Genomic DNA, 25,000 nt, shown 5'->3' on the forward strand with positions numbered 1-25,000 from the left:
CCTTCAGCCCTGCCATCGTCGGCAGCCTCTCTGCAGCCCACTTTTGCCGCCTCCTCTCCCCTTACCCTCTGCAACACACTCCCTCTCTCTCTCACCCTTTTCCTCAACATCCTTTCCGGTGGCCCCTCTCTCTCGCGCCGTGCCATCCACCTCTATCAGCCGCCACCAACAGTGCTGGCCCTCCAACATTCTCCCATTACTGCCATCGCTGCTATCGCTGTTACTACCGCCGTCTTTTCCTTCTCTGTTTTCTTTTCTACTTCTGCATTCCAAGTTCTTCTTCATTTTAATATTAATTTCAATCTTTGTTTAAGTTATCCTTAATATTATTATAGGTTTTAGTTGTTAATTAGTATTATGCTCGAGTTAGATTTAATTTTAAGTTTTAGAGGATTTAGGTTATTAAGATATGTTAGATTTAAAGTATTATGTTTTAAGTTATTGAAAAGAGTTTGGAATTGTGAATGAATTGATCGATTAAAATTGTTTGTTTAGATATTCTGCTGAAAATATTGTGAATTGCTACAGCTATTATATTGTTAACGTTGACTTCTTATCAATTAGAGTTGAAAAAAATGCTTGGTTATGCTATTTAATATATTTGATGCTTTTGAATGTTAAGTGTTTGCTAATATGCCTCTTGTAATGATTGAGTTTTTGGTATGTATGTAGTGATATAATGCCACATTGGTTTGTTTGTGAACTTACTTTCAATCACTATATATCACACTTTAAGACTTTACTTTTACACAAATTCACCATAAATTGTTGTTGTCTTTTGTGTATGTATTAATATTTTTAGATTTGATGAATTTAATTGAGTTTTGACTGATGTTGTGAATTGAGGTTGATTGGATTTGTAGGAACCATAAAGGTGGATATATGTCCAATTTTACGGGAGGTTATGTCAAATTTTTTTGAAATAATATAAATATTGAAGGATTTGTGTTGTATATACTTATTAGTATTAATTGGAATTCTCTTTACAGACATGACGGCAGGTAGTAGAGGTGTCACGAGTCGGTTTCATGGTCGTGTTAGAGGGAGGGTTTCCACCGGTACCCCAAGGACTTCTCAGTCATCGCCATCTACCCCAACTACCCCGTCAACCCCTGTGACATCACAAGCAGATTCACTGGACTAGAAGTTCATCATGGTCCTGAACCCAAACATCGTGGCTCCTTCTGCTACGCCCTCTCCAACTCCAGCAATAGTGACCGCGATGCCAGAATCCTCTAATGAATTCCAGCCAAATGCCCCTCCACCACCACCTGTCATACGGATGAGGATTCGGCCTGATGGCATGACGATGAGAGTACGATTTTAATTTTTTTTATCCACAATCTATTTTGAATTTGTTAATTTTTATGTGTTTTTAAGTGTTTGCTAATCTTAAATTTTTCATTGATAAATTTGCATCAAACAAACATGCATGTACGTTGGATATCCCCAATGTGATTAAGTCCATGTATGACAACCCATGGCCAATCTACACGAAAATTCCTGCTGAGACCAGAGAGCGATGGTTTCAGATGTGGGTGGTAAGAAACCAATATTGTCGAATTAACTGTATTTTATTTCGAATAACTAATGTTGTTGAATTACTTTGTGTAGGAGAAATTTATATGAGATAGGGAATATGATCTCCTAATCAAGAAGATCTATGACCACCGGATAGCTAGACGACTTCAGCAGATGATGCAGAATGTTCATGTGGGCGTGACCACCTCACAATTTGGATTCGTCCAGATATTAAGAGGCCACAGGACAACTATTTTAGTACTGATGAGGGTTTTAGGCATCGCTATCTGATTAACAAAGCTAACGGGACATTGCCGAGGTTGTGTAAAGTGTACTGGTGGATCGGCGACTTTCATAAAGACGTAGAGCAGGCTGGTATGTAGTTCGCTAATCTTTGTTAATTATTACTTGAATTAATATTTACTTGATTTATTTTATTACTTGGTTTTAATGTGTAGTCTAAGTTGTAGGAGCGTGAGGAAACATTGACAGAGACCTTCAAATATACCCATACGTTGAAAGCCAATAAGGAGAGATTTGTTGATGAGTAGTCTACGACTCATTATATGAGTTTTCAATTAATTCTAATTGTGAAATGTATTCAATTGAAAGTTAATTAATTGTCATCCTAATCACAACGTGTGTTATACAGGAGGACTACATGCAAAGATCGGAGGCCGCAACCTAGCAATCTCAGCCTAGTAGGAACGACCCCAACTCCGATGCCTCGATCATTGATCTTGATAGGGTTTGGTGCGACTCCGCCTCTGAGCCCTACAAAAATTGCATCTACGGGTTGGGGTCATTCATCGCTAGTTGCCTCCACACCTTCACATTGGTGGCTTTATCTGCTTCTGCCACTAGCCTTGCCAATCCTGAAAAAGTCATCGATTTGAGGGAGTAGGTGTAGAAGCTCACACAGGAGCTTTACTAACAAGCTCAGTAGTCTGAGAAGAGGTACAACGAACGAGATCTTTGCACGTGTGGGAGACACTAATTCCCTCAGGCTATAGTTGGGGGAGGACCTAGAGCAGCTAGAGCGTTTGCGAGACCAGATAGCGACGTACAATGAGCAGATGCACATTGGAGGTAGCGGCGCTGCTAGTGGGGAATCGACATCACTACCTAGTCCGCCGCCTCAGCAGGGGGAAGACGACAACGACGACGATTATTGGGATCCGTAAGGCTTAGGAATTTTATTTATTTTATGTATATGTCATTGTATTTTACTTCTTTGACTTTTTATTATATTCAAATCCTTGATATTTAATAAAATCATTAGTTGATTTCTGGTATTTAAAATTTGTGCACTAATTTTGTAAAAAGAATTTGAATTTGACTACTAATGGTACAAAAAAAATTTGTTTACAATCGGAATTATCGGCAGAAAAATTCGATGGTAAATGGGGCTACAAAACTGTCAAAACATAATATGGCGCCTAAATTACCGTCGAAAAAATCTGCCGGTAACTAACCACTTATTTTCGTCATATTGATTGCAAACTCCAATGCAAAATCCAATAGTAATTAGCATTGGACAAAATAATCTGCCAGTAAACATCTTCCAGCACCGTTTATATAATTAGATGCACTCCGTCGGCAAATCCGATGGTAAATGAATTACCAGCGAATTTATCAAATAAATCTACTAGTAAATTCGATGTTACTCAACGTTTCTCTTATAATCTAAATAATAGATCCATTTTAATCAAATATTATTTCTCCATCATAATAAATTGATAACAATAATAATCTAAACATTTTGAAAGATAAGATTTAGAAGAAAAAAATAGAATGAGGATAAATGTATTTTTTAGCGAGTAAAGCTTCTTATTCGATGATATTTATAGGCAGGTAAATTAAAGCGGGTCAAATTTGCCAAAGGCCTGGTCAAATCTCGAGAATCAAGTAAAGTTCACCGAAAATTTAAGCAAATTTTATGTAATTTCTAAAAGTTTGCCGAAGAGTTAGGCAAACTTTGAAAAATTTGATGAAGCTCATCGAGAAATTGTACGAACTTCATGAAAACTCAAAAAAAAAAAATCTAAAATATAACGTTAGTTTAATTTATTTTTTAAAATTGAGATTTTTTTTATTTTATAGTAAAAAAATCTCTACATTTAATATTTGTATTTTGGTCTTAAAAATATTAGATTTTAATTTTTGGATAAAACACTTAAAATGGTCATTATATATCACCTTTTTGTTTAAAACAAATGAATATTTAAAAGACATCAACAAATAATTTCCTCTTCATTTAAAAATATCAAAGAAATATTAAGTCTAATCAAATTAATTAATGACAAATTACTCATTGTCTTTTGAAATTTTAGAAAATTTAATTCAATTTTTTTTTGTAGAACTATATTGTCATAATCTAATAATTAATACGGACTAATTTTTATTTTATTTTATAAGAAATGACTATATATTTGGCAGTTTAAAATTAGGGACTAATTTAACAAGTTTATTTCGTTAAAAATTAATTTGTTATATGAAAAATTTGATAATAACCATTTGAAGTTTGTTCTAATTTTGTGTACTAATTTAATATTTTTATTCTATAAAAAATGACTATATATTTGATAATTGAAAGTAGGGAATAGGGATTGATGATTTGCCGTTTTTTGTTTCATTAAAATTAAGTTTGTTCAATGATAATGATAAATTTGATAGCAGTTATTTGTGTGTGCGCGCACATTTATTTAGACATTCTTATATCAGTGTTCAATGAGAAAATATAGAAAACCAATTAGACCATCAATTAATTTGAACAATTTATTAAAAAAATAGAATTTTAAATTTTTTTTAAAAAAATAGAATTATAAATAATCAGGATTAGCGCCACCAAATTAAAATTAGCAAAATGTAATCCTTCACTAATTGTCATCGCTTCAACCATCTGTCGCATTGCTGCTATGTCCTCGTCTGCTACTCCTCTATGTGCCATGCTGGGCCAACCTACATCGAACAAAAAAATATCTCAAATTTAAGAAAAGAAACATCTAAAATTTAACAAAAAAAATTTTAAGTTTAATAATAGAAATATTCCAAGTTTTACAATTGAAACATTTGAACTCGAACAAAAGAAACATCTAAATTTCAACAAAAAAAATATCCCACAATTACCTTCTTATGGTATCCGCTGTAATCGGGAGCAAGGGGTTTATTTAATCTGTCCACCTTTCATGGCGAACAAAGTGTATGGGTACGCCAGATGAGGGCTAGTCGATGATGTCATTAGGCACCGCACACTGAGTGCTGTTCGGAGATCCCTTTGTGGCATTGTGAACATTGTCTTCGGCGACTCCTTGCTGAGGTGGACGAGTTAATTACGGTACCAGTTTGACGGCCGGGTCGGATGACGCGACGACACGAAGGAGGATCAGTTGGTTCCCTTTATGGGATTGTTGGCATCGTCGGCGGCGCGAGAAGACTGATATCGTTGCTGCGGTGAGTGGATGATCGGCACTAATTGTGGGGGCGTCCTGACAACGTGACTGGAGCGGAAAAAGAAGACGGCAGGGGTGAACGACATGAGTGAGAGTCAGAAAGAAAGATGGGATGTGCGGTTGGTTTTTTTATTTTTACAATGAATAATAGTAAAACATTAAAATAGAGTTAGATTTAGATAATATTGTGGGGTGATTTTTTCCTTTTTTTTTGTATTATTAGATCTTTTTGTTAGGACCTATATTGTATATTGTAATTGACCGAATTGACTTATACCCTAATTAATTACCTAACAAAGTTTTTTTTTCAAAATAAAAAACTTTTAATAAGTTACTTAATAACTTTTGAGCGGGATAATTTCTCTCAAAATAATATTTTTTAAAAATTTAAATATTTTATAATAAAATTTATTAAAAATTTATTTGTTTAATATATATATATATAATTAATTAAAAATGAAAAAAATCAATTTATTTGATGAAATTAATACTCAAAAATTTTTAGAATAATAAAAAAATTATTAAAAATAAAATATTTAATTTATATTATGAAGAATAAATATAATTTTTTTGCTAAAAACATGCTAATCAAGGAATTTTATACGAAAAAGACGAAAAAATCAATTCTATTTCCTATATTTTGATAAAGAAATAAGGACAATTTACTTGATTAAAATGATTGTGAAGATTCTTTACTCAAATGCATCATTTTCAAATCGTTTACGTGTGTGTCTTTTTCATTATTATGTAAACCTTGGTAGGTAACCACGGTTTACAATTTGTACATAAACCATTGGAGCTTGGCACGTTTTACTCATAGAAAAATTTGAATATAAACCGCGGTTGGTTACCACGGTTTATGCATGAAAAATACTAGTGAAAATCGTGTTTGGTCACCACGGTTTATGAAAAAAAGCTGTGAGCATAAAATCCTGTTGGCTACCATGGTTTATGCTTAGAGTAGTATAAATACATAATCCGCGGATGGTCATCACGGTTCTCATTTGTGGCAAACCAAATTTTGTTGAATCTGGGAGGTTGAGAGAGTTTGTGGGAGAGGCTTTGAGGTTTTGATCTATTTGGGTGGTGGAGTCATGAAAGACGAAGCTCACATGTACCGATTAAATGGCGTTGCGCACGTAACTGGATACATCGATCAAGAGGTTAGTTATGCTACCTTCTTATTATTATTATTATTATTATTATTATTATTATTATTATTATTATTATTATTATTATTATTATTATGATAATTTAAATTATTATTATTAATTTATATTTTTGTTATTATTGGGAGTTGTTAGTATTATTATTATTATTGTTATTGTTAGTACAATTATTCCTGTTGGTATTGTTATTATTGTTATTGTTGTTATTATTAGTGTTATTGTTATTATTATTCATATTGATGTTATTGTTATCCTTGTTAGTAACTACTGTTATTGTCGTTATTATTATTGTTATTGTTTCATTATTGTTATTACTATCATTAGAGAAAATAGAAAACCAATGTGGGTGTATAATAATTTTTTTAAATTATGTTTGCTGTTATTAGTATTGGTCGTATGTTGAGTATTTTTTTACCCACATTTTGCAGCCTACTAGGGTTATTAGCGGTGTCAGGAGATAACAAAATATGCCTTTACACGACTGGATTATACTGTATCTGGAGACCGTGGTCTTGTATCACTTGGCTAGGCTAAACAGTCAGTGGTTCTGGTTGATGAGCGTATACTTAGCGCATTTGTTGAGAGGTGGTGTCCTGAGACCCACACCTTTCACATGTCGTTTGGGGAGTGCACCATCACTTTGCAAGATGTGGCATATCAGTTGGGTTTGCCCATCGATGGGGAGGCCGTTAATGGGTGTCTGACTGACTTTGAGAACCTAATGGAGAACGAAAGACCCGCATAGGTGTGGTTTCACGAGTTGTTTGGCGAGTTACCACCGCAGAATAAAGTGAAGCAGATAACGGTGTGCTACACATGGTTCTATGAGAGGTTTCAGGTTCTCCCAGCAGATACAAGTGAAGAGACCGTGCGTATATACGCGCGTGCTTATATTCTGATGTTGTTGTCCTCTCAGCTGTTTGCGGACAAGAACACAAACCGGGTTCACCTTCGCTGGTTGCCTTATTTGGCCGTTAGCACAAACGTATCATACTTAACACCGGTCGAGACAACTACGATGGGAATCTTGTAGAATAGCTTCTTCACCCACTTGCTCCTAAAAACACCAAGCTTCTGCACGGTGCTGTTCTTTACATCTGTCAAAGTGCTTGATGAACTGATAAATACACTCAATAGTTCTCTGTCAGTGAACTTCACACCATATTTTTTGCTTCTTTTGATTTTCCCAGAGCAATGCACTAAGACAAGAAAACTCTCTTCCTCACTTGTCATTGTGATAATGATCTCTTCAGCTGCTTGAATCTCACTCACATATATATAGAATTCTTCTCCTCATAAACCGTGGCAACCAACAAGGGTTTATGCCTTTACAAAACCCTTCATAAATCGTGGCAGGTTAGAGGGTTTTATGCTCATATTTCTGCCTTAGTAAACCGTGGTGATCTACTACGATTTATGATCAATCTTACTCACACGTAAACCGTTCCTGCCTACAGCGATTTATGTTTAAATTGTAAACCGTGGTTACCTACCACGGTTTACATAATAATAAAACAGGACATGCACGTAAGGATATTGCAATTGTTGCAATCCAGTAAAGCTTTTTTTCCTTTATTTTATTAAGGTAACTTGCCCCAGGGGTGTGCATAGGTCGGGTGAAACCGGGTTTGATGTGACCCAGACCCGACCCGAAATATATACCGGACCTATTTAGTAGACCCGAACCCGACCTTAGACCCGATGAAACCTATACACTTTTAGGCCACGATTATACCGGGTAAAAACTGGGTGAAAACTGGGCCGTTAAATTACATTACCTTGATACCTTATAAGCTAGCATGTGAAAATATCCAAATTTTCAATACTCCAACCATTATTTGACATGGTAAAATTCACCTAGAAAAATAAAACAAGAACCAACTATTCTCTAAAATTAAAGCATAACCATAATCAATACTAATATTATCTAATAACACTAAATATTTAAATCAATACAAATAACACAATATTATGTATTAATTAGTCTAAAATCTTATGCATTTTAAATATAAAACATTAACTTATAGTCTTGTAATAACTAATAACACAAAATATTAAGGTTTACTATACTTAAATTCCACATAAGAATAACAATCATCCATCACTAATAATACAAAATATTAATTGTGTATGATGATCGAGCCACCAAACTGATTTCGGGTGACCCGAACTATAGTCCCAGATTCGACACGAAATAATGACTGGATCTATTTTTGAGATCATTACCCGACCTTAGACCCGATAAAATCACACCAAATTAGCCCTAAAATATTTGGGGTCATATCGGATCTTCGAATTAGGTCGGACCATACACACCCCTAATTTGCCCAAGAAATAATGAAATATGTTTTCTCTTTGTACTTCGCAATATATAACTCTCTTTTTTCTTACGTACCTAATTACCTATCGGCTATAGTGTTAATTGCTATAAAATGGATAGGTCATGAGAAGAAAGATTGATAGAAGGCGTTATATTTTAGTGAGTTATAACCCTATTAAGTTACATCCCAAGTTAAGATCAAATGGTTGCGTCGTGGCAAAGTAACTTAGACAGCAGCATCTGAATCCCGAAAGGTAACAAACTAATTTCCATTTCCCCAAAGATTCCTTTGTTGTTATTTAAGTCAACTCTTATGTCTATCAACGTCACTCATCACATATACAACATTAGTACATGACATCGTCACTCACTGGAAATTCCAATTTTATATACTACACGAGTGTCAGACATGTAAAAATGTTTGTTACAATATATTTAAAATAGATCAAATTTTCGAAAATTATTTTTAATATAAAAATAAAAATAATATTTTAGTTGAACATTAATATTTAAAATATATTATAATATTATAAAAATTATTCAATACGTCTTTTAAGAGTTAGCCAAAATATTGACATGTGTCTAATATACTCTCATCTATTGATTTTCTATTTATAAAATTTATCTATTTATAATTATATCAAATAATAACAAAAAAATATTTTTATATATAAAAAAAATTAGCCTCAATTTTTTTCTAAAATATTTTTTTTCTAAAATAAAAAATAACGAAATAATAAAATGAAAGTTTAAATATAAATTAAGATGGTATAATTTATAGATGATAAAAATAAAAAATTTAATGATAATTTATTTAATACTTTGTTATTCTATAAATTTCATCATTTAAAAAATTCATTTAAAATATAATATATTAATATAGTATTTTACATATGTTTCGTTTAATTTTATATTTATTTAGTACAGTATTGAGATCGATAATTTTGTTATTATATTATATTATATCATTGGAATATAAATAGGTATTTTCATTGTACATTCAAGAATACGCATCTGAATATGTTTATTGTCGAGTTATTATAATATATTTTAATATGGTACAAGAGATATCATATCCTCCTTAAACTTTGTATCTTCCCCACATCTCATGCTCTTTGTTGAGAGCAAATTTTATACATAAGTCGATGAATTTATCCATTATTATTGTTGTAGTTTATCATTATCTTTTATTTCAATAATAATACTAATACCACCACAATCATTGTGCTCCTTATTCTCTCCCAAGTATAGAGAAACAAACAACATCTAAATTAGAAGCCAGATTCCGTGTCTATCGTCTCTCAGGTAGCGTTTGTTTTCAGGGGCAGGACACGGAGACATGGACAACACTTGTTTAAAAAGTGTTTGGAAGCAGAGACATGGACAGTGGACATATCGTCTCCGGGACGGTTTTTTATAATTTTGTGTCCACTCTTTCACGAAGGACAATGATGGACACGAAATTTGAAAGAGTGGACACGGACAATTTTATAAATTTTGTTTTCCTTTTTTTCCATTATTACCCCTTCTTATTTTTTCTATTGCGTTATTCAGAGATACTTTAAATGCAAAAACTAATTGTTTTTTCATGTAAAAATGGATTTTTTTAAAATTAATTTTTTATTTAAAATTAATTTGGCTTATTAACTTAAACAAAATTTTTTATTAATCAAACTCAAATTTATTTTTTTTTGTTAATCTTAACCATATGTATTCCTACATATTAATAATAAATTTTAAAATAAAATAATTATATTATAAATTTTATTTTAATATAAATACTAATATATTTTTTTATTAAAATTTTTATCTCTTCAAATATTTTTTTCAAGTTCCGTCTGTACTCCTACGTACTCTCATTTTTTATTAAATTAATTTGTATTGATGTAGAAAATTTAGAATCACAGGGCTATTTTAGTCATTTCATATAATATTTTAGTCTTGTCCATGTGTATCCAAACGTAATACTAGACATTACATTAGTGTCTTGTCCATGGTATCCAAACACAATACACAAAAGATAATTTTTAGTGTCTCCGTCCTATTGTCTCCGTTTCAGTGTTTTTTTTTTTCACCTTCGCACCTTTCTGCAATGATTTCATTGTCTAATTTTAATTTTAATTTATATTTATCGAATTTGATATTAAATTAATTTCATCATTATGATTCGTGTATCTATGATTTATGAATCATACTCTTTATTGTACATTTAACAGTAAATTAATTTCATCATTATGATTCGTGTATCTATGATCTATGAATCATACTCTTTATTGTACATTTAACAGTATCTAAATATCAAGTTTATTCTTGAGTTATTATGATAAATTCTAATAAAGTTAATACAAAATTAAAAATAAACAAATAAAAGGAAACCAAAATGTTATTTTAATAACTACATTCTTCGACTAGTTCAACTTAATAATTTACAATTCTTCTGAGGTAAATTTATAATTCTTTTATGAAAATCCTACATATTTATGTGGAAGAGTTGAATACTATAAGAGAAAATATAGAGAAACAATATTCATATTTAATAACATAAATAATAGGGTAAAAAATTAATTTTAAATTAATTTTAAAATTAAAAAATTTATTACAAAAAAATACTACCTCAATTGACCCTAATTTCATTCTAAGAAACCTTCTTCTTCTCTTTCTAGCTGCACCCTTTTCTATCTTTCACTAGCCGCGCATTTATCCTTGAACCCAACTGCCGTGTAACACCGGCATACCGCTGTTTCGTGTTGCCGGTCATCGTCCCGTAGCATCCTCCTTCACGCTGCATGGATTTCTGTTTGCACGCACCCCACCCTCGTCGTGCCATCACAGCTTCCTCTTCCGCGCGCTGCAGTAACCACCGACCACAAGCAAAGCTGCCGTTTGCCCTCTTCTCCCCTGTGTCGCACCGCGTTTTTCGGACGAAGACTTTAGTTCTCTTCTTCCATGCGTTCAGCTGCATCTGTGCTCCCCGGAAGCAATGTCACCACCTTCCAACAGCGCGGCATCGTCCTCTTGCGCACAACCACCGCTGCAAACCGCTGCAATCACGGCTTCCTCTCCCATCGCAGCAACCACCGACGTCGCAACAACTTCTGCCTAAATGTATATCTCGGCTAATCAACCGCATCTCTTCCTTCCCCTCCCTGACGACTTGGTTTTTTTTTCTTCCCATCTTAGGCGTTTAGTTTAACTTTTATTTTTTAGGGATAAGTACGATTTTGGTCCCTAACGTAGGGGCTGAAAATTTTTTTCGTCCTTCGCCTTTTTTTTGCTCCAAAATAGTCTCCAAGGTTTCAGTTTGTTTTAAAATGGTTCTTTTTACTAATTTTATTTTTTTATTACCAAATTATCCTTTATTAAAAAAATAATAAAATAAAATAAATAATATAAAATAAATAAAAAAGGAAAGAAAGGGAGAGACAGAATCGGGGGAGGAAAGAAAGGGGGTGGGGGCGAGAGGGGGGAGGGGAAGGGAAGAAGGGGGAAGGGAGAGAGCACCACCGCACCGCCGTCCTGCCGCACCGCCGATCCCGCCACTGCCCGCTTCTTCGTCTTCTTCTTCTTCTTCCACACCACCGTAGCCGTTCCATGCCGCTCCTTTCTTCCTCAGCAAATACACAGCGCCGCCGAGACGGGGAGGGGGGAGAAAGAGAAGCGGGAGGGGGTGTTGTTTCGGGAAGAGGGGGAAGGGGAAGGTCGCCGCCGCAACCGCTCCACGTCACTGCTCCTCCACGCCGCTCCTTTCTTCCTCAACAAAAACACAGCGCCGCCGAGACGGGGGAGGCGGGAGAAAGAGAAGCGGGAGGGGGTGTTGTTTCGGGAAGAGGGGGAAGGGGAAAAGGGGAAGGGGGAAGGTCGCCGCCGCAGCAGCTCCACACCGCCGCAGCCGCTCCACGCTACTGCTCCTCCACGCCGCTCCTTTCTTCCTCAACAAAAACACAGCGCCGCCGAGACGGGGGGAGGCGGGAGAAAGAGAAGCGGAAGGGGGTGTTGTTTCGGGAAGAGGGGGAAGGGGAAAGGGGGAAGGGGGAAGGTCACCGCCGCAGCAGCTCCACACCGCCGCAGTCGCCGTTCACCGCCGCAACCCCTCCTCTCCACCACCACTGCAACCCTTTCCATCTGTTTTAATTTTTTATTCCTTTTTTTTAGTTTTTCAGATTCAAAGGATTCCATTGTTGTTGTTGTAGTTGTTGATGTTTCTGGTTGTTTCTGTTTATTCTTTTTATTTCATTGATGTTGTTGATGCTTTGGTTGCTTCTGCTTCTGCATGTTTTTGCTTCTGCCTGCGTTTGCGCTTTTGCTTCTGTTTCTGGTTGAGGAAGAAGAGGGGAGGGAGGTTTGCGCTTCTGCTTCTGGTTGAGGAACTGGTTGCTGAGAAAGAAGAGGGGAGGAAGGCGTATTTTTGTCCGAAGGACCATTTTAAAATAAATTGAAACTTTGGGGACCATTTTGGAGTAAAAAAAAGGCGAGGGACGAAAAAAATTTTCAACCCCTACGTTGGGAACCAAAATCATACTTATCCCTATTTTTTATTATGGATTTTTTTTGTTAATTGGATGTTTTCAATTATTATTGGTCTGAAAATTAAACTCTTATAGAGTTGGATTTTTTTTTGAGTTAATTAAATGATTTTGGTGGATGTTTTTTTTTTTTGCTTCTTCATACGACAACAGCGGTGAGGTGCGTTGGTGATGACGCGACAAAAAAAAAAAAGAGTGAAGTAACTATGGTAAAAAAAAGAAAAAAAATAGGAAGTGAAAGTCAAGATTATAATGGATAAATAGAGTGAATTGTCTTTTGTTTAGTGAATCTAAAATGTAACCCATTGTTTATATTTTTCGCACCCCCAATTATCTTCCTAGTAAAATTCATCATGTAAATAGTAGTTATCCATTGTTCCGAATCCTATAAAAAACTTTAATATCTAACTTAATTAATTAAACATGCCTAATAATTAACATGAGGTGCCCTGGGAGTATGGGTCTCCATACAAGAGAGATCGTGAAAAATCACATTGGACGTTATTCTAAGTTTGACACTTTACTTGTAACGTTACTTAGAATAATTTGTAATATTAAGTAATCACATAAACTTTTGAAATTTACTTCTTTACACGATGAATGCAAACTTGTCCATAGAGAGATCTTGAGGTAAAATTGCTGGGTGAATTATAGGAACTAGTTGACAAAGTAGTGTTTTTAAAATTTATTGGTTATGCAGATTTATATATTCTCTCTTCTATGCTTTGTTTTCCGTGAAATTGATGGGTGAATTATTATAGGAACTAGTAGACAAAGTAGTGTTTTTAAAATTTGTTGGTTATGAAAATTTATATATTCTCTCTTATGTTTTTGTTTCAGTTCACCCAAAGTTTATTATCATATGTTTGATAACAGATATACTGAAATCAAGGAACGTCAATTCTACTTAAAAAAACATTTAAGGAATCATGATTATTACACATTTTGAAAATTATATATCAACATAATATAATTGAATAAATTAATGAAATGTTTGACTTGTCCAATAATTGGCTATATCTTTCAATTGGATGGTCTTGAACTAAAAAAGTTAGTTACATCTTTCAATTATATTATCAATAATAAAACTCATATAAAAATTATTTTTATATAAAATTAATAGTTAAAAATTATTAAATAATAACTTAGTTGAATATGTTAGAAATAAGAGACTAAACTAAAAAAAGAATTTGTATATTATTGATTGTTCTAAAAAGTACAATGTACAAGGGGTACATATAAGTGTCAGAAGAATCAAATAATAAAAAAATAGAATCCTACAATTAATATACAGATATGCTATATAAATATAAACGATACTAACTGATCTAAAATGATTCTAATGATTCTCTAACATCCCCCCCTCAAACTCAGGTGGGAGCTAAGGATACCATTTTGAGTTTGGATAATAAAGTCCGAAAATGAGTCGGGTGATAAGCTTTCGTGGAGATATCAGCAGTCCGATCCAGTGTTCCAACAGCAATGAGACGAACAGCATCATTAAGGATACGTTGCCGAATAAAGTGACAATCAATGTCAATGTGCTTGGTGCATTCATGAAAGACATCATTATGGGCAATCTGAATAGCACTGCGGTTGTCACAAAAAACATCAGTAGGGGACGACTGAGGAGCACCTAAATCTTGGAGAAGCCAACGAATCGAGATAACCTCAGCAATGGTGTCAGCAAGGACACGGTACTCAACTTCTGTGCTTGATCGAGCAGTGAACATTTGCTTCTTAGCACACCAAGAAATGAGAGCGTCGCCAAGAAACAAACAGTAACTAGTAGTAGAATGACAATCAGTAGGATCACCAGCCCAATTAGCATCGGAGTATATTAATATACAGATATACTATATAAATATAAACGATACTAACTGATTTAAAATGATTCTAATGATTCTCTAACAGAATATATTAAATTATTAATTTTTAATTAATCTTTATTTAAAAATAATATTGTCTATGATTTTAAAATTTGGATTGATTCTTTTAATTTTGATAGTTTAGATCGTAGTATTAATTATTTGTCTAAAGTAAAAATATCTTAATTTAGATGTAGTAAAGTGATATTTAAAAGAAGCCTTAATTTATACTTAACTGAAATTTGCTTTAATTTTATGAATTCATTCTAGACGTCGAATTTCGTTTTATTTTAAATTTATACCTGAATGTAACTTAAAAGATATTATACTAAAGGAGAAAATGTAATTAGTGAAGTTGTGTGCATGATTAAAAATATATATTTTTAATATTATAATTTGTTTCTTTTTACCGAAAAACAAATACAAAATTATTACCACATGTTTAGTAACAGCATTTCAAACAGATATTTCAAAATAAATTTTTAATATATATGTAATGGAAACTAAATACGGGAAAAATTCAATTTAAGTACTAATAAAAATAGAGATAACATAAAAATACATAGGTAAGAGTTATGTAATTACGTGGTAGTTTTGCGGAAAATTGCTGCTAAAGGAAAACTGACAAGGTATAGCGCGCGCTAGTCTTCTGCATCAACCGCCACAACATTTACATTTTTGCAGCGATTTAGGTCCAACCGCTACGAAATACCAATATAATTGTAGCGCTTATCAAATCCGCCGTAATAACTGACGTTAGTTTTCTTTTAGCAGCGGTTCTGTTTAAGTATTGTTTTGTCCCCTAAGATTTAAAATCAAAATCAAAATTGTTCCTAACTTCTTTAAATTCAAAATGGTCCTGAATATTAAAATTATATATTTTTAGAATAATCCTTTTAACTATTTTATTCTCACCTCAATAACCTTATCTACATCTCCATCAGACCACCCATTCTTCTTCTAATTTTAATGCTTTTCTTCTCACTCAATACCAGTGGGTTTGAGAGGGGGGGGGGGGGGGGGGGAGGAGAGCAACATCAAGTGACAGTTTCAAATCTCATCTTCTTCCCTTTTCGACGGCGATTTCGAAGAACAGGAACAATAATAGCGACGATTTCAACAGTAATGGAAGCAGAGATAGAGATGGAGAAATAGATCTCAGATCCTCTATTCTTTTCTTTTCCAGCAAGCATTCTCTCTCTCTCTCTCTCTCTCTCTCTCTCTCTCTCTCTCTCTCTCTCTCTCTCTCTCTCTCTCTCTCTCTCTCTCTCTCTCTCTCTCTCTCTCCTTGTCTTCCTTGCATTCTCCCTCTTTTCTTAATCTTTCTTTCTAGTGACCTAACCAAAAGCAGACGATTTTCTCACCGCTATTGCCCAACTCTCCCTTTTTCTTCCTTCTTCTTTCTTCTTCTCTCCTGCCATTTCATCTCTCTTGTTTCTCTCTCTGTTTTAATTTTTCTTTCTTTCTTTAAAAAATATGAATATTGTGTTGTTGTTGTTATTAAATTTAAAAGATTAGGTTACAATAAATGATACTTTTGTTGTTGTTTTTGAATTTGAATGTCGTGTTGTTGTTGGTGATGGATGAAATAGATAATTGTTTGAATTTAAATACTGTATTATTATGAGTTAAACCCCAAAGTGGTCCCTGAGATTCACGGTTTGCACCAATTTAGTCCCTGACTTACCAATTGCACCATTTATGTCCCCGACTTTGTAAAAATTGTACTAAGGTCGTCCCTAGCCACATCTCCGGGCAAATTAATGAACGCCGGCAGTGACCTGGCACTGAGAAGCCACGCTGGTGTAGATAACGGCAAGCTGAGGTGGCAATTGAAACTGTTTGACCCAATGTGGTCCCTATACCTAGTTTTAATCCCAATTTCTAGCATGGCATCGTCACCTTCGTGTGATTGTGTATATGATCATTTATGTTCAACAACTACATAGATACGCAATATCATCAATTTACTTGCTAACTCTGTATGCACTTAACATATAACACCAAACAAGGAATGAAATCTAAAATTTCAGTTCAATTTGGTGTTAAGCAAGAACATTCACCAAGTGCATAACCAAAATTCAATCTCAATCATCATAAAAACTTATAGAAAATTGCACAATATGAGTTACAATGCCTAATGAAAATAAAATTTGAAGCCTATGATGATCAGACATAAGATTTAACTTTCAGGCAATTTATCGAACAGGTTGTATGCAGGATTCATAAACAGCAATTTCAGTTTAATGTAAGCATCAATCAACCCAAAAATTTCAACCAGCCAATACACATTCAATCCAGAAACACAAATAATCAACTATCCTAAGTTTAACAAGATCAGTAAAAACAGAATCAAAAGGCACTGAAATAAAAAAAATAATTAGAAAAAAAAAGAAACAGACACAGAGGATGGAATGGAACCTGCGTTGAGGAGTGAAAAAAGAAGATAGCGTAAGGAGCGGAGGTAGTGTCGTAGCGGCACAGAGTTTCACCGCCGCTGGTGGTTTTCACCGGAACTGGAAGGTGCAGACAAAGGTGGCGCCACGAACAGGGGTGTTGCGTACAGGAGGAAAGAAATGGAGAAATAGGAAAGAAAGAAAAGGAAGAAGCGAGGAGGGAGGGTTAGCGACGGTGGTCGCCGGCGATAGGGACGGACGGACTGACGGAAGGTTGGTGTGGAGGTCTGCGGGCTGGGCTGGGTTTCAGAGAAGAAGAGAAAAAAGAAAGAAGGTTGGGCGGGCGTGGCTTCTCAGTGCCAGCCTGCCAAGTCACTGCCGGCGTTCATTAATTTGTCCGGAGATGTGGCTAGGGACGATTTTGGTGCAATTTTTACAAAGTCGGGGACATAAATGGTGCAATTGGTAAGTCAGGAACTAAATTGGTGCAAACCGTGAATCTCAGGGACCACTTTGGGGTTTAACACGTATTATTATTGTTAGGAAAAATATAGGGTACCAACATATTATCTGCCAACTTATTGCCAACAATGATTAATTATTATATTTTAAACACATATATAAAGAGACACATCCAAAAAATATATTTATAAAGACACTTCTATTAAACACAATTATAAAAAAGATATTTTTATTAGACACATCCACAAAAACACTTCCATTAAACACATTTATAAATAAGAGTTGGCAGATGTTGGCAGAAATGTTGTTGGTAACGTAGCGGAATTGTTATTGTTAAATGTTATGTTCTTGAATTTGAATGCTAGTATTTAATGAGAGTAAAAAGAGGTGGTAGTGATTGTAAGAGTGATGATGGTGGATGATGGGATTTGAGTCAAAACATAAATAAGGACATTTTTGTCCAAAAGTTTTAAAATGATAATTTTAATTCGAAACCATTTTGAATTAAAAAAGTATTAACGAGGATTTTAAAATGTATATTAAAATTAATTATCAAAATTAATAATCAGAATAAATATATATTAAAATATAAATATACATTAAAAATAATTAAACTATATATACTAATTTTATTGATTAATTTCAACGGGTAAATAATTTTTTTTAAATAAATACATCATAACTTTGATTTAGTATCTGGACATTTTTGTATCCAGCAATATGACATTTCATTAGCTCATTATAAATATTGTTCTATCCCTCATTTCTGCTGTAACAAATTATATTATTCTCTCCGTAACACACCTCTCTCTCTCTCTCTCTCACACACACACACACACATAGTCACATGGCCCAAGATAGCCATCAAGAGCCACCATGCCAGCAGCAGCACATAACAACCAGCACCAGCACCGTAGCGATCATGTGGCCATGGCAGCAGCACCGTGGAAGGGTTCGGCTACTCCTGCGGCGGCGAAAGATGAAGACGGTAAAGCTGGGAGGAGAGGGGAAGAAGACGTCGGCGAAGAGAAGAATGTTCCGCGGGCTTGTGAGGATCTTGAGGAGGATGAAGGTGAGGTGGCTGAAACTGCAGTACCTTCGCATGTTGAAGAGACTGAAGGAACATTACCGAAGCATCTTGAAGGATCTGGTTGAAGCTGGTGCCTCCGTTGAAACCTTTCAGCAGAGGCTTTTCATGGAAACTAGTTTCGCTATTCCTATTGGTGTCTCTTTATCTACCTATCCTTCTCATTTTGGATCCGATTGCCCAAGAACCATCTTCATGTAATGTAAATTTATTATTATTATTATTATTATTATTATTATTATTATTATTATTATTATTATTATTGCCTTAACTCATATATAGAAGAAGGAAATTAAATTAAACAAGTAATTATTCCTTCTTATGCTTCAATAGTTGAATTTGTACTTTCTTTATATGTATGATGTGCGTGGAAAATACTGTTGAGTGTTTAATTTTTTTTTTGTGTAAATGAGTTTTGGGAAAACCTTGCCTATTCCAATATTTTTTCAATTAATATTCAGTAAATTTTGTCCCTTTTTCCCACTTCTTCCATCTCTTTTTAATTGATAGAAAAAAAAATTGTGTTTTAAGAAAAAGAAAATTAGTTCCGTAATTAGAAATGTGGTTTCAAATGATTTACAAACAATTCCAAATGGAACTACTATGGTTCTAAATTTTTTTGTAAGACGGCAGCGGTCGATAACTTATCCCACTTCAGTTTTGGACAACCTTACTCTCGCTGCTTATCTTTGGGCAACCTTACATTATTCCCCTTTTATAGTTTTTAACCGGCTGATGTGATTCTTTTGGCAATTCTTTTGGGATGCAATTGGAATTTGATGTGTTTTGTCATATTTTTATATAAATAAGTTTTATTTTAATTTTTTGAACAATATGGTGTTAATTTTTGTTAATTTTTTCATGAAAAAGACATTTTTTTTCGGTACGTAGTAGATTATTTAGTTCCATATATTAAGAAACTGCTTTGTTTCAAATAGAAGTTAATTTTTCATATCTGCATAAAAAAAAAGTAAAAAATATGTTAAATAACATAACATAACTTGAACATAACACTACGCTAAATTGTATGCAACAATTTTTGTGTATGACAACCAATTTGTGTGTGAGCCTTTGTGCGCGCATTCTGTTCCATGCTATGATTCTCCTGATGATGACTACGTTTTCTTTAATTTTCCATATTTAATTATTTATGCTTTTTTGAAAAAAATTGTCATCTGTTATTCAAAGTATAAAAAATAAATTTATAAATCACGATAATTCTTTATTTAACCAATCAAATCAACAAGAACTCTGCAAAGTTACATCTCCTTGTCAAGCACATCGATGGTTAAAGTTAAAGTATAAAGGGGGAATGGTGCCCAAAGATGAGCCGTGAGAGTAATGTTATCCGTAAGAGGAGTTAAAAACCAGTTTAATGTTAAACTAAACTAGACTGAAACTAACCTAAAACTATTTTAAAAAATAATTACCATTTGTACTCATAAAAGATACAGATGCGGATAAATGTATTTAAATAAGAATAAAACGAGAATTATAATTAGAGTAAACACCTAATCCGGTCCTCGTCCATTTTCACGAAGGACAAAGCGATCCTTGTCCAAAAAAAAGGGACATTTCGACCCTCAACCTTTTTATTTTGGGACAATACGGTCCCTCCGTTAAAAAAATTATTAAATAATAATAAAAATTAGCTTTGTGGGGTTTTATTTGTATTTTGTGGGGGTTTTAAACCTCCACAAACTATTAATAACTTTGGTTTTAAAAAATTCCTTCATCAATGGTGGTTAAGTGAAAAAAAACCATTGATAAAAATAATGCCACAAAAAAAATAATGGATTAACCACCAAAAACATCCCCGAATTATTTAGACGCTGACAAAAATACCCCTAAATTTTACTATCGACAAAAATACTTTTAAATAATTTAAAAACATAACAAAAATACCCAACAATAAATATATATTTTTTAAAAATGCCTTAGAGATTGAATTTTGATGTAATTTTTTGTAAGCATGATTATAAAAATGAGATATTATTATTCTTAAAATTTGGTAATTTTTTGTTAATTATATATATTTTTTATAATTTATTTTGTTAACAACCAATAATACTTTTAAAAAATCACAAAAAATATATACTTAACAAAAAATCATCAAATTTTAAAAATAATAATATCTTATATTTTTAATTATGCTTACAAAAAATCATATCAAAATTCAATCTTTAAAGTATTTTTTGAGAAATACATATTTAATGTTAATTTTTTTGCAAGATTATCTAACATTAAATATGTATTTCTCAAAAAATATATTAGAAATTGAATTTTGATATAATTTTTTTGCAAGAATTATTAGAAAAATGAGATATTATTATACTTAAAATTTGGTGATTTTTCGTTAAGTATATCATTTTTTATAATTTTTTTGTTAATAACCCATAATACTTTTAAAAAATTACAAACAAAATATATACTTAGTAAAAAATTATCAAATTTTAAGAATAATAATATCTCATTTTTATAATGATGCTTGCAAAAAATTACATCAAAATTCAATCTCTAAGGTATTTTTTGAAAATATATATTTACTGTTGGGCATTTTTTTTGCGTTTTAAAATTATTTAAAGGCATTTTTGTCGATAATAAAATTCGGGTGTATTTTTGTCGGCGTTTAAATAATTGGTGGTTAACATGGAATAAGAAATGAAAGAAATAATTATAGTATAAATAATTATAGTATAATACCTTTTAAAGGAAAAAAATACCATGGAATAAGAAATGAAAGAAGAGAACTTTAATATTGATAATATTGGTATTGGTGATAATGACGATATAGGAGATAATGATGATGATAAAATATAGTTACACAATAAAAATAATAGAAGTAGGAGTGATAATAATGAGGATGAAAAAGATAATGGTAGTAGTGTATTAGTTATATTGTTAAAAATATTTTTGTGGGGGTTTAAAACTCCCACAAAATACAAATAAAACTCTCACAAAATTAATTTTTATTATTATTTAATGAATTTTTTAACAGAAGCTAAGGACCGTATTGTACCAAAATAAAAAGGTTGAGGATCGAAGTGTCCCTTTTTTTTGGACAGGGATCGCTTTGTCCTTCGTGAAAATGGACAAGGACCGAATTGGGTCTTTACTCTTATAATTATAAAAGATGACTTCTATATGTGCCAAGAGTACCTGGACGTTTGTTACACAATTGGTCTGTTAGGATATTCTTGGCACATGGAAACTATCTTCCATGATATAATTGTCGTTTTATTCTTATATGGATACATTTGTCAGCATTTATATCTTTTATGAATACAAATAATAATTTATTTTTATTTTAAATAATGCTAAAATTAAGTGTATAACTATTTTTGGCCCTCAAGTCTAACTAAAGAGAAAACAAAAAAAATGTTGAAATTGAAGTTGAGTACGTGAATAACCTATATTAGAAAATTAGCCTAAAGATATTTGGCTAACTTGATTAAAAAATAAATTTTTTAATATTTTTATTTAAATAAACTAATTTTTTCAAGTGAAAAACTGAATTAAAATTATAAATTTTTTTTTATAAACCAATTTATTAAAAAAATTTTATAGTTTAGTTCGGTTTAAAACAAAATAAAATTAGTTTTTAATTTTAAGTTGAAAAAGTTTAAAGAGTCAGCACTTTGGATATGAATCCTCTAAAGTTTGAATTTTATTTTAGAGAGTAAAGTGTGATCTCTCACCATTGATTTCTTAGGTGGGACCAAGAATAAATATCAAAGAGAAACTATTCAAGGGTAGAAGATCATACTTTAGTCTCTAAAGTGAAATTCAAATTTTAGAGGATCCAAATCCCAGCACTTTTATTAAATTTTGATCAGCACTTAATTATAAAAAATTAAGTAATTTACATTATTAAATGTAATCTCGCACCATTAAAAATATTATTGATGATTAATTAATGACTACAAATCACAGAATTTACTAGCTTCTAACACTCCTCTTCTAAGTTTAACACCAGTTTTCTCCAACCCCCCTCCGCCACCGTCAAACCACCATCGCCGTCAATTCTGTCGCCAGCTAACCACCGCTAACTCCCTTCTACAGCTGTCACCATCTCTCGTCTCTCCAATTGCAGCTGTAGTATCCTTCTTCGATTTTCTTCTCTTTGCTGCTGCTCACGTTACTGTGGTCTAACCGCCAGACCTTCCTCGCCGTCACATTTGAGTTCACCGTCAGCCGCTCTACGCCTGTGCGATTTACAGTTTCTCCTCTACTTCTTCACCATTTCTGCACTTTTTTAGTGTACAAGTGATTGTTCAAGTGTGTCAGTAAAAGAGGGAACATAACCAGATATAAAAAAAATAAGGGAAAACGACAGATAGGTCCTGACTTTTTAAATTTTTGAAAAATACATCTCTGACAAAATTTAAATACAAAAAAGTTCAGGACTTTAACAAATGGAGGACAATTTAGTCATTCCTTCTATTTGTCTCTCATACACCAAATGGAATTGGCTGATGTGGCTGAAACGGTGTCCAGGTGTCCGTTACGGTGCCACGCTGGAAGAGGAATAAAGTTCGAAGGACAAACAGGTCCTTGAGATTTTTTTTCATTATGCTTCTATTATGAGAATTTAGTTTATAAAATTATGCTTGTATTTTGAAATCTAGTTAACTTGTTGTATTCTGCAATTTAAATTATTTGTATTAAAATTGCAGAAATTGGGCTTGTTCTGTTTCTATTTTTCTCTTAAATTGCATTAGTTCAGTTTTAGTGCATTTGTGTATTATATTAGAATTTTTTAAATTGCATTAGTTCAGTTTTCATCATACCAGTGCCATTAGTTAGCATCAGTTCATTTATGCATGAAGTTAGCATTAGTTCATTTGTGCATCATTCATGTATTAAGTTAGTATTAGTGCATTTATGTATTATATTAGAACTAGTATTTTTATCCATAATAACATTACGAGAATAATTTTTTTTAAATTATAGTTTACTTTGTTCTAACAGTATAAATTATGCATGACACAAAAAATTTATATCAAACTACTTTTACAAAAAAAGTCGTAAATTGACAAAAGTTTCTGACTAAGAAGACCAAGATAATGTCAGATAAAAAATTAAATAATAAGATTTTTAGTTATTATTTTCATATGAAAAAGTCTAATTTTTTATTAATAATTAATTTTAACATTCGTCATTTAAAATTTAAAATAATTTAATGTGTATACTTTTATATTTAAAATATTTTAATTGTGAAAAAATATCGAATGACATATTTTTTATTTGTCAAATTACTAATATAAAATATAATTATATATAGAGTAAAAATAGTAGAGAGAAATATAAAAATAGAGAGAGGTAGATGAGAGAATTTAGGAAAGAAGTTTATTAATTTTGAAAAAAAAAATTTTCAAGGACCTATTTGTCCTTCGAACTTTATTTGTAAAATGACATCAAGGACTTATTTGTCCTTCGAACTTTATTCCCCTTCCAACGTGGCACCGTAACAGATATCTGGACACCGTTTTAGCCATGTCAGCCAGTTCTGTTTGGTGTATGAGAGGCAAATAGACGGAAGGATTAAATTGTCCTCTGTTTGTTAAAGTCAATGACTTTTTTGTATTTAAATTTTGTCAGGGATATATTTGTCAAAAATTTAAAAATTCAGGGATCTATTTATCTTTTTTTTCAAAAAATAAGTGTGAAAAAGAAACAGAATTTTATACCGTAGTGCGTATTATGAACACCGTAAATTGGACAAGACACAGTGGCTCCGGCAAGGCAATGATGCACAAGCTTCCCCTGCTTAACTCCACTGTCCTGCTGAGTTTTATTGGATGCTGTGGCTTTCCGGTGTACATGGTTTTATAGGACTTTTTTATTTAAATAAATTAATAGAAGATTAAATTTATGTGAATCCCTTCAATAGAATTTTAAAATGTGAATCTCCTAAATTGTATAATATATAAATCGTTCCAGGGTTATGTGGGCTAGATAATGCATAAAATATATTATTTGGGACGATTTATGCATGAAATTCATTGGAAAAATACATATAAATCGTTCCAAACCAACGTGTTTATCTAAATCGTCCCACCTTAGCATGAGTTATATTCTTCACCTAAAACCCACAACCCTAACACGATTTATGTATAAATACACAACGTCAGTACCCAATCACAATTTATGTACAAATCCAAAACTAATAGATATATTTAAATATAATTTTAATTTGTAC

General features: G+C 32.6%; 1 protein-coding gene across 1 annotated transcript; it reads left to right on the top strand.

Annotated features, from left to right (window-relative positions):
* The first annotated feature begins 18,478 nt into the window (after positions 1 to 18,478).
* Positions 18,479 to 19,042, top strand: LOC130951328 (uncharacterized). Its single transcript, XM_057879982.1, has one exon. The coding sequence runs from the start codon at positions 18,559 to 18,561 to the stop codon at positions 18,997 to 18,999; it is 441 nt and encodes a 146-aa protein (XP_057735965.1). The 5' UTR covers positions 18,479 to 18,558; the 3' UTR covers positions 19,000 to 19,042.
* Positions 19,043 to 25,000: the final 5,958 nt, after the last annotated feature.

This window comes from Arachis stenosperma, chromosome 9 (genome assembly GCF_014773155.1).
Source record: "Arachis stenosperma cultivar V10309 chromosome 9, arast.V10309.gnm1.PFL2, whole genome shotgun sequence".
Lineage (NCBI taxonomy): Eukaryota > Viridiplantae > Streptophyta > Magnoliopsida > Fabales > Fabaceae > Arachis > Arachis stenosperma.